Source organism: Stegastes partitus, unplaced genomic scaffold (assembly GCF_000690725.1).
Source record: "Stegastes partitus isolate 25-593 unplaced genomic scaffold, Stegastes_partitus-1.0.2 Scaffold593, whole genome shotgun sequence".
NCBI lineage: Eukaryota > Metazoa > Chordata > Actinopteri > Pomacentridae > Stegastes > Stegastes partitus.
This window is the reverse complement of record NW_007578324.1, coordinates 250569-262157: the sequence shown is the minus strand read 5'-3', so window position 1 is coordinate 262157 and position 11589 is coordinate 250569. Positions and strand designations below refer to the sequence as shown.

Below are 11589 nucleotides of genomic sequence, written 5' to 3'. Positions count from 1 at the left end.
ATTGTTTGACTTGCCTCCGCAGGGACGGGGGTCAGCCTGAACACCTGGATGGCAGCCTGCTGCACAGCTGGAGAAGCTGCAGGTTGGTTCACACACTGCATCACAGAGCCTCTGAGTGCAGGACCAGCAGGGATCACAGCTGAAGCCATGTTTCCAATCACCTAAGATAAAAAGAAAAGAAGGCATCATCCTCCTCATTCTGCAGAATCGAAACTCCAACATGCTTTGGGTGGTCATCAAATGACGTTTGATGTTTTGTTTTGACAGTCCGTCCTTCAAATATATATCATGCTTTCTGTTTTTTTAAAGATAATTTCTGCCATTTGCTTCTGTTGCTTTAGGTTGCACTGTAGGGCTCTGTACACTGAAAGCACCGTTTATGTCAATTTGTAAAATATACAAATGAAAAAAAGCAAATGCAAAGTTACTATTTAGGCTAAATAACCACCAAATGCTGAGTCACAATCACACCGTTCTGATATTTAGGAGCGAGAGCATATTCCTTCTAAGTACTTGTTGCTGCCAAAGCCAAAAGCAGTTTGAGGTATTAACAACTTTTAGGGAATAAAGTGCTAGACAACTTCATGCCAAGCCCAGATTTACGGTAAGACAGGCTTGAATTATTGTCCCAGCAGGGAAATGTGCAGCGTTACCACAGCAAAGGAGATGAAAGATGTAAAGAAAAATTAAAAGCTAAACAAGAAAAACTCATCAGTACTGTTGGTATTGTACAGATTCTTCCACATGTAGAAACACAAATATTGCACAGATTCCTCTGAATGTGGAAAATAATGACATTTCAGAGATTCTTTCATGAATAGTAAATATGGCTGTTAAGAATGCTGATACTGCACAGACTCTACTGGGGGTAGATCTAGGTTGCAGAACAAAAACTCTCTCGTTTTCATTCTGTGACTGTCCTGTGGGTGAAATGTTGGAGTGCCTACCCTGAGCTTCATGAAGGTCTCGTCCTTGTCTCCAGTGCAGTCGCCCAGCTGGGCAGCCATGAACTCAGCAACAGAGAAAATCTCAGGGATCAGTTTTCCTTCCAGTTTGTAAAACCTGTTAGCGAGAGAGAGAGAAAAAAAGCTTAAAATAAAGCCTGTGTAGCTTATTTTACACCCTCCACACTCCAAAATCATTGAGAAAATCTACCTAGAATGGAATCTGGTTAACTTACCTCTTGACAACGTTGCTCAGGGCGTACATGATGGGTTTGCTGGTCTTGTATTTGGCCATCTGCAGCAAGTCATTGATCAGGAGGGCAGAGGGATTGGACATGATTCCCATGGCGAAAACCGCAGCGTCGACCTCGAGGGAGGCGCTGTCGAAGGTCCTCAGGATCTGCATGATGGCGCTGCTGCACTCGGGGGTTCCACACTGAGCCAGAACCTGGTAGGTCAGGACGCGGGACACTTCAAGAGCCTCGGGAATGGCAGGAGTCAGGGTCTGGGTCTTCATTCCCCGGACCATGGAGACCAGCTTTTGGAAGAGTTGGGCCCTCCTGTCGCCGTCGGTCTCGGGCAGAGTGGCCAGTTCTCTCAGGAGATTCAGAGCAGCGTCTTTATCCTGGACAACGCTCCTGTCCTCAACAGCATCCATGTGAAGCTCCTTCATGATGTCACCTGCAACACACAAGCAGCAAAGTTATTAGAAGTCAGTGATAACTTGATGTGGAAACTCCAACCAGAGACATGCAGCCTGAACAAAGGGCTTACTGCGGTCGAAGACTCTGTCGTTGTGGGGAACAACCTGAACCAGAGTCAGTTCCTGCTTTCCAACGTTGGTAACTCCATACTGCCCCCTGTAGGAGGATAGAACTCATGTTTAGAATCATGTAAATCATTTGGACAACACATATCAGTGCGTACACTTACAGGACCGAGTCTTTCATAGAGTCTAGTCCAAGGTGTGACTTACTTGTGTGAGAAGGGGATGAGGATGTGGTTCTCAGTGCAGGAGCCAGAGGTCATGTGTTTTTTCTCGTTGTCAAACTTGTAGTTGCAGGTTTGGGAGCTTCTGACCAGCTGAGCAAGAGGATAGTGCTGAAAGGAGACGGATGATGATGTTAGCATTCTGGATTGTTTTGAACTATTTAGGAACATTTTTCATGTAGAGTTGTTTTTTCTGTAGCTGTTCCCTTCATCTGCTTCTTTAAAACACTGCTTCCCCAGCTAGATAGTTTTTGTTCAGAAGACATTTTGGGAAAGTTTTGCTCCCAGAAAGTTCTCGTAAAGTCCTTCTTAAGTGGCAGAATAAAGTTCCATTAAGGTTTCTGAGAAGATTCGCTAGATCTCGCTTTGAGAACATCTTTTGTCAGCATGTAACAAAAGATCCGTCCATCATCTACACACCGCTTAATCCTCACTAGGGTCGCATGGGGGGTCGGGGTCTATCCCAGCTGACTCAGGGCGAAGGCAACCAGACAACCAAGCACATTCACACCTGCGGACAATTTAAAATCACCAGTTAACCTCAGCATGTTTCTGGACCTTGTGGGAGGAAGAACCCGGAGAGAACCCACGCTGCACGGGGAGAACATGGAGATTCCACGCAGAAAGATCCCGGGTGTCCTCACCGGGACCACCGAACCACCTTGCAGCCCTCTCAAGATCCCATTTCTTTTATATTTCTTGTCATGTACATAACACGAGCTGTCAACCGTGACAACATCCTCCAAACATTCTCTGAAAGTTCCAGCTGAAACATTATGTCCTAACTTTTAACCCCGTAGGAGCTTTATTTGAAATGTTGAACATCCTTAAAACGTTTCTTCCGCATTAGATTAAAACAGTATTAGAACTTGCAGCTAACGTGAGCTAACGTTGTGGGAACATTCCTGTCGTTATTCCAGCTGAAAGTTATCCAGCTGTTTCTTTATAACTGTAGCTCCAGCTTGGTCCAAACATTAAGTGCTTTATGACACAGCAGACGTAACTAAAGCTCCCCTGACTTGTCCTAAACTTTCACTTCACACCGTGTCTTTGGAGCGCCTTACCATGCCAGAGATGAGGGCCAGAGGGCTGGTGTGATCTCTGATTGGGCTGAACCTGTCGCATCTGGACAGATCCCTCTCCAGGCTGATGTCGGTTGCGATATCCTCTCTGGCGTTGATGGTGTAGTAGGTCTTGCACTTGCCGTGGATAGTGGGCTAAAATGAAGATTTTAAAGCTCATTAGTGGGAATAATTACATGTTTGTGATGTGCTTCATAAGTTTGTGGTGTAATGTTTGATTTGAAGGTAAACCATCGTACCATTCTCTTGTTCTTTTCTTCCTCCAGCAGAGGCACAGCCAGGGCGGACATGATACCCCTCTTAAAGTTCAGGATGGTCGTTGTCTCGCCATCCTCGGGGTACAGCTTCACATCGTACACGCCCTCGATCACGACCTTCAGGGGATATCTGGAAGAAAACGTGTGTTTTGATTAGTTTTCAGTGCAGACTCACCACAAATGTCAGCATTTGAAGTGATTCTGAAGGCCTAACGTACCTTTCCATCTCAGCAGCAAAGGCGTCGGAGCTGGGTGCGGGAGCGAACACAGGGTTACCCTCTGCGCTCACGTCCACCACCTCGTTCAGCTGGCAGCCGGTGGTGCGGATGATGAAGCTACACGTCTGAGGCACTTCGATTTCAACCTGGGATAGAAGGTAAATGTCTTTCTTTTACTCTCTCAGATACATGAGAAGCAAAGAGAGTCTCATGATCACTGTAAAACATGAGCATCACAGTTTGTTTTTTTTAAACATATGTTTTCTCGTACCTTGCAAGAAGCCTTGGGTCCGTTCTGGAGCGGTGAGGCTCCGTTGATAGAATTCAGAGATTCGGCTTCGTATTGGTATTCGTACTTGTGCAGGGTCTTGTACCGTTTGGCCACTAGAGGAGAGAGACGAGAGGAAACTTTCAATCAGTCCCATGAAATGATTGTAAATGTACAGACTGGGTGTAAACACTGAACTTAAACTTCTTGATGAGCACAGAAGCAGTAACTTACGCAGGCAGGTCGACTGATCATCATCTTGGGCAACTGTTCAGACAGAAACATATCATTTAGGTTTTAGTAAATGTGATGCAAGTCAAAAATAACATAAAAAAATACTTTAACTACACTCGTCCCTCAGCGCTGGAGGATCATTCTTATCGTAGCACGGCTCCACAGATAACAGGATAGCGTTTCACTTCTGATAAATTCAGACATGCTTTAGGTTTTATTATGTTACACCTTTAAAGAAATTCAGTACAGTTTACAGGATTTGCAGGGACACAGCGGGCTAGCACTGGTGCAGCTGGACGATGGACTGACAGTTTTATAGGAGGGACGTTTGTGTAAAGTTAGGATTAATTTGCACATGAATTTTAACAGTTTGTGCCAAAAGACTTCCTTTATAAATAAATGGAAAATTAGTTATTTACAGTTATTATTGTGATTTTAAATTGCTTTATTAGACATCATCAGGGGCTATCTTGCAAATATATTGATATTTTTTTGTGTATTTCAGAAATAACCCAAAAAAACAAACAGCCAAAAAAAACAACTTCTCTCTTTTTTTTTTAAAGCACTGTACAATTTTAGCATTTAACTACAAGCAATATGCAGTACAGGCCTTCAATATGATCCTCAGAGTTTAATCACTCTGAATTACTTTCTGCTCTTCCATCCCTGCTGAGACCATATGTGCCTGAAGTGAAGCAATATTGTCTTTTTTCACCATGAAGCGCTATGAGATGACTTGCTGTTGTAAATATGCGCTATACAAATAAAATTGAATTGGATTGAATTGAATTAAAAAACAGAAAACAGGCAGTTTCATGTATTAGATAGAAACTATTTATAAAATTACTATAAGCTGGCGATTGCATTTTTTTTAAGTGCCAAAAAAATTATTATTATTATTTTTTTTTTAAATATACATTTTGGGGTTAAATGTTTTTAATTTGTATTTTATATTTTTGCAATTTTATTAATAATTTTGTGGGTTTTTTGTTTATTTTAGTGGAGAAAAACAAGTTATAAATAAAAATGGACAAATTGAATTCCTTCTTTTTGTAGTGTCTGTATTTTTGCTTTCAACTAAAAGCAACATGCAGAAATTCAGAACAAAATTTGCAGTGAAACAGTGAACTAGATAGAAGAGGTCATCTATTAGATAGACAGGAAATATCTGTGAAATTACAATAAATTTGCAAATAAATTTTAGCAATTTATTTGTGTCAAAAATCTTCTCTCTTTAAAAAAACAGAAATATGAACTTTAGGAGTATTTGTACACTTTTTGTTGTTGTTTTACATTAGACTTGGTCACAGAGTATTTGAATTTTATTAATATTTTTGTGTATTTTCAAATAAATAAATTATTCTGCAAATGAAAAAGGAAAAACTTCCATCCCACATTTCTTTTTACATAATGTGGAGTGAAACAGATGAAATCAAACTCCTCAAATGCCGTTCTAGCTTTCAATCAGCGTTAACATGATTTATTTTTTTTGATAGCAGACATTTTAAGGACTACTCACAAGTCAAGGCGGATGTGCTGAGGAGCAGCAAAAGGCAGAGCTTTGAGTCCCCCATGATGGGTTCGTTGAAGCTCTCTTCCTTGGGGTTGGCGAGTACTCAGGCGAGACTGATTTCGCAGCCTCAGCTTGAGGCTTTTATACCCTCAGCTGGGCTCAGTCGGGGGACTGGGAGGCACAGACGGAGCTTTGAACGCTCAAAGTCCACCCCACCCTCCTGTGTGGAGGGACAAAGGCAAAAGGTTTGCAAAGATACTTATAGATCAAGGAACAGGCTTACAAAACTGATCAATTGTGTCAAAAACTTCTTCTTCTGCCTGCGTTGAAGATGCACTTTATGGGAGCGGATGTAGGATTGTGGATGGGACGCGATAACTGATGAGAGAACGTCTTATCAAATGATCTGGTTTTATTACGCTTCCCTGCTTCTGATATAAATCATGAAGAGCAGCAGCGATTTGACTCTTTGCAGTCACGTCCAGGGCGGTTTCTCGTGCTGCTCTTTCTCTGATTTACACAGAATGACTCTATTTCTTGCGATTTGCTGCAATCCGTCGTGAACATTCACGAGATAAAGGGTTTGACCTCCAGATCAGAGTAAAATATTTCACCGGATCTTAAAACAGAGCTGACGGGATGTTACACGGGGATACGTTTAAGGCAGGAGTCAACATTCTTGAACTTCTGCGGTCTGAATTAGGTCACAGATGGACACTCATTAGTGAACAGTGAGTGATCAGAGCATGCTCGCAACACAAAGTCCTTCCAGATGTGAAGAAGACGATAAACTTATCAGCTGCTTTGTCCGTTGATAATACTGACTGAGAAACAAACCAACACCTTTCAGTAACGTTTCTTCTGTGATGTAAATGCTGCATTAGTCCTTTAGTGCTGGTTGGCCGTACAGGTACCATCACAGAAGCACATTTACTGAACCCAACGCTGCACGCGCTCGGACGATAACCAGCGTTTTTAAATGAGAATGCTGCAAAGGCTTTAAAAAGAATGGTAGTCTGAGTACTCACGGCGCAGCGGCTTGACAGAGACGTAGACGCTTGTTGTTGTGGCTCCACGGCTCAGAATGAAAACACAGAAAATATTTGCCAAACTTTGATTTAGGATAAATAATGAACTTTGTTCTACAAACATTCAAAGGTTGTTGCAGAGCTTGATTTGCTGTTTGAATTGGAAGTGCAGTTCAGTGTGTGACAGGTGGAGCACATGCAATGAATAAATAAAAAAAACGATAACCTCGGATGAGCTCTTGTGAGATTTAATTTTTAGTTTTAATGTCACCATGCAGAGAACACACATTTCTTTTTTTTCTGCACATTGATCACATAACTACATGTGAACGTTGTGTAATGATCTGTTGCAATATATTCCAATCAGGTCTTTTTTTTTTAAAGTTTGTTAGATACTGACAGTGTTTGCATTGACAGACATGTACACAGAAAGAGTCCAAAGGGGGCTCGAGCCTCGGAGCACTTTGCATTTCTTTAGCACTTTAGACATTAAGCTGTCACAGCTTCATACTGTCAAATGCATTCATCCCTCTTCCATTAAAGAAAAGGCAAAATTCACAACAGTCACTCGAATAACTAGAAACTGAATAAAGTAATAATAAATAAAAATTTGCTAAATTATAATTTATTGAAATGAGACATTGCTTTTGAATTGTGGTTGAAAAGAATAATTTAAAAAAACAAGCAAAACTGACAAATGAGAGCACTTTGCTGAAGTCAGCAGGTGCAGAAGTCTGACTGAGAGCAACAGAAAACACCTTTGATTGGCTCAGAGGGTCAAACTATTTGTTCACGGGTCCCATCATGCTGGTTTGCTTTTTGTTTTCTTTGTTTTTTTATATTTCTGTTGAACCACAATTGAAAAGCAACGTCACGATGTTCATTAAAGTTTTATTTATTGTTACTTTTGTCAGCTTATTTCCCTGACAGCTGTGTTTTTCCTTCTTTAATGGGAGGCTATGAACACATCTGAGGATGACTGTAGATGATTTGTGCCTATTCTAGATTTAATCCCCATGCTGCTCTAAATGCCTGTGTTCTGTACAGAGTCCTTACTCCTGACAGTCTGAGATTCACCCTTCAAACACCCGCTGCAGTTGCGCAGCATTCAGACCAGATCAATGTATTTGCCCGTTCTCAGTGATATTGGACTATCAAGGAAGTTATGATACGGCCAGGAACGCAAACACACTCGGTACGTACCGCAGCAGCCGCACGACAAATGAATTTAGAATTTATCATTCAGTGAGTAAGCAAGTCAAGAAATCACCTGAAGACTCCCTGTGAGCCTCCTCAGTCACAGCAGCAGCACTCAGAGCAGATAACCTGCTGTAGGACCACAGCTCTGTTCTCCACAATCAGGCTATTCTTGTTTATGTTGTCCCTGTTTTCAGAGGGTAGATGCTTCTGTATCGAATTTAAATGCATGTAAATTTAACCCGCAGATAAATAGATAGATAGATAGATAGATAGATAGATGATGGATGGACGGACGGACGGATGCATGGATGGACGTACGGATGGATGGATGCATGGATGATGGATGGACGATGGATGGACGTACGGATGGATGGATGCATGGATGATGGATGGACGATGGATGGATGGAAGTTTTGCAGTTCCAGGTCTGTATTATTATTATTTATTTTTTTTACAGTAGAAATTGTTAGAAACCTATTTCCAGATTGTAGTTTTTACGCTGTATGCACTTCTGGCATTGAGCTACCACTGTGCTGTCTGCTCTATCTGTCGTTATGTAGTCGAGGCTTCATTGCATAACTCCAGGAACAGCCTCATTCACCAGCAGGTTGCATTTATAAATTCATTCAGCGATATGACGGCTGAATCATGTCAGACTGTGTGACCTAAACACCTCCTTCTTGTCCTGTGAACAAACCCTTTTCCTCCTGGTGTCTTTTTGTTGCTACCATGTCGTCGCTGCAGCTAACCTGTTCTGCGGTTCTTCACCAGGGACTTTATAAATAGCTGTTCTGTTTGTTCTCCTCTTTTTCAGTCAGCTGGTTAAAGTCTGTGCTGAAAAGTATAATCAGAAGAAGAAGAAATGCATTGAGATGGAGAAGGCAGGGAAGACAAACCAGGCCACTGAAGACGATCAGAACGGTTTCGGTGTCGTTGTTACCAAAGAAGTGAATGACAGTGAAGTGAACTCAGTGACCTGCAAAGACATGTGAGGAAACCCGGCAGCTGTAGGGGCTGTTGCCAAATCAATCGTAAAGGTCGACGGTTTAATCCACCCAGTCCAAGTACTCTAATTACTTATTTCCCGTTGTTAAAACGTGGCCTCCTGACGGTGATTAGACTGCGTGATAACGTGACAGTTTAAAAAGAGACACACAAGTTGGGATCCTATCAGCTGTGTGCATCTCTTTGTGTGATCAGTGCCTCTCTGTGGACCTTTTAATCTCATTTCCCAACTGTTGTCCTGAGCGGTTTCCCTAATAAGCCCTGAATGCTGCTGCTTTACACTAGATTGTCAGAAGCGATTACATCAGTCACACACTGGCTGCTTTTCTTACTTTTTGGGCGTGTTGAGTCTCTGTTTGATGGAGGGAGTGACGAGCAGCGAGTCGTCTGGCCGGGCGGGAATTGAACCGAGGACTCGCTGCATGTGAGGCCCGTGTAGTCTGCACCCTAAACACTTGGTTAAGCATTAAACACTTATTATTAGAAACTACTGACTCTGTTCACCTTCAGTAAACATAGATTAATCTAATTAAGAGGTAACTCAGAATAACCCCACAAGACGTGAGGTAATTCTGTTTTTAAATCAAATAAAACTTTATTATACTGACAAAACATGATCACCAGGGTTTTAATAGGATCAGAAAAAAGACATTTCACCCTTAAAATACAACTTTTCAGTGGAATAATTATCAGTGCTGCACATTTTTCCGTCGGGCAGGACTGACAGGGACCAGAGCAGCTATCGCTGTGTAATCTGTGGGCTTATGGATTCTCCGTAGCCCTGCCCTTTTTCCAGGTTTTCCATGTTTATCCTGTCATACGTGTACACCATGTACCGGGCGGTATATTGCACTTTGTGCCTTTATGCTAATGAGCAAAATATTCCAGCCGGGTTACGTCCGTCTTTAAAAACAGAGTGAAGGATAATGGAAAATATGAAAAGATCTTTGTTAGAAGGACATAAATGGATCCAAATTTATTCGTCAGCCGACAATGCACAATAGTGTATTTGAATTTTACATCACCATTCGGCAATCTGGTGACGTTAGAATTTCATAACACAAGTTTTATTTTTCTAAGTGTCTCAACCTTGACTGAGCTTAATTCTGTTGTTTTAACTAATACAAAAATTCAAGTTTCCTCAGTTTTCTTCCTTAAGAATCTCTGACCAGAGAACCAGAAGGCTCTGTTTCAGACAAAACTCTATTTTAATATCAAACTATTTTATCTTTTTCCCTAAAACATTAGGCAGTTGATCAGTGACTCTACCTGGCGTAGCAATGAGAAATAAAAGCAAAAAGTACACATTAAGTCAAACAGAAGTGTTTCCAACAAACACTGCTGTAAGGTTTTCTATATTAACAGCTCTGATCACGTTTACTGCTGTGTTGCATGTTTTTGTTGTTTTCTTTCGATTTACCTTTTTTGCTGTTAAAAACAGTCGCCTCAGTGTGGCCCTATTTACATAAAGTTTAGATCACGTTAGAGTTCACTTTTCAAGGATGCATTCGTATTTTAAAGAGCCGCTTTGCAGAAGTCCAGTGTTTCATGCAGCTGAAGACACGTCATGAGCGCAATAAGCCGTCAACACCACGGCTGAGCGTTTTTGCCTTGAGACTGCGTTGTACTGATGACCGTCTAGAAACCCGGGATTCAGACTTCCAGGGTTTCACGTGTCACAAACCCAAAGAGCCAATCATGTCGCTTCGTGGGGTGGGACTTCCTGCATCTTTCTTCTCAAGAATTCAAGCATGCATGGTTGGATTTCTTTAGGAGGAGAAAGAGGACTTCATAGCTCAGGTGTAGAGTTACACAGAAGCTGTTTAAAGGCAGGAAGGGATTTTTTTAAAAACGTCTAAATGTGAAGTTTGGATGCACAGAGATGAGTTTCGAGGGGTTTATCAAATGAAGCTAATTGGACACAAACAGGTTTTTTTGCAGATGCCACCAACTGCCGATTGCGACGGACGTGGAAATGTGTTCGTGTGTCGGTGGACGGTGGATTTCCACAGGCGTGTCTGTCAAAGGAGGAAGTTCTGAATTCAGTAAAGCCGCACTTTTTTTATCCGCTCATGTCGTTTTTCTGATTCTCCACAAGTTGTCAAAGCTGCTGTTCTGATAAGATCATAAGCAGGCGGAGGAACAGTTTCACAGAAAGATTGTTCTAAGACATTTTATGGCATTTCACTTACGCCAATGCAAATTAAATGGCCGTTAGTCAGCGTTTATGAGTGTGGTGCACTTAAAAATGTGCATAAATCATTGCACAAAACCATGATTTAACCCCTGCTATACTTAGATAGTCTCCTGTGGTCTACTATGTGTCAGATCGAGTGCTTCTTGACTATGCATTGGTCAACGTGATCAACACGCCGCCCTGCTTTTGGTTTAACAAGATGAATGAAGATTTTAAGAGAATTAACCTGCAGCAAAGTCAGCTGCATGCAACAGTGTGCAACGCGTCCTCCTGCAGTTTACTGACCTGTTAGTCAATCTGGTTGAGCAAACATTAGCTGAAAGTCCAGACACAATGAAGTCATGCACAGGGCATCGCCGAGCCATAAACCAGCAGGTTCGCTCAAAGCCACATTGTTCTTCGTCTTTATCGCGAGCTGACAGATAGATCGCACTTCACTGATAGAACCTTTCTACGATCGGACCAAAGTTTATTGCACAGAGCACAATAGAGCAGCATGTAGCTGCACCTGCGCATTTATCCCTGAATTTCTGGATTATTAGCATTAAAAAAATCCCCAAAGTGCAAATAATACGGGACATTTCAGGACCACATTTTGCATCAATGTGCAAGGAGCATTTCATCTGGATCAGAGGATCAGAACTGACGCAGTG

General features: G+C 41.8%; 1 protein-coding gene across 1 annotated transcript in view; it reads right to left on the bottom strand.

The window, feature by feature from the left end:
* The window catches only part of apobb.1 (apolipoprotein Bb, tandem duplicate 1), a 20888-nt gene extending 15321 nt beyond the window's left edge, over positions 1-5567 (bottom strand). The window contains exons 1-11 of the mRNA XM_008289115.1: positions 5513-5567; positions 3994-4026; positions 3763-3875; positions 3492-3637; positions 3256-3403; positions 2999-3151; positions 1921-2045; positions 1719-1804; positions 1181-1625; positions 948-1062; positions 11-161 (exon numbers count right to left, since the gene is read on the bottom strand). Coding sequence (XP_008287337.1) covers positions 11-161; positions 948-1062; positions 1181-1625; positions 1719-1804; positions 1921-2045; positions 2999-3151; positions 3256-3403; positions 3492-3637; positions 3763-3875; positions 3994-4026; positions 5513-5567 — 1570 coding nt within the window. The remainder of the gene's footprint in view (positions 1-10; positions 162-947; positions 1063-1180; positions 1626-1718; positions 1805-1920; positions 2046-2998; positions 3152-3255; positions 3404-3491; positions 3638-3762; positions 3876-3993; positions 4027-5512) is intronic.
* Between the last annotated feature and the right edge of the window lie 6022 nt (positions 5568-11589).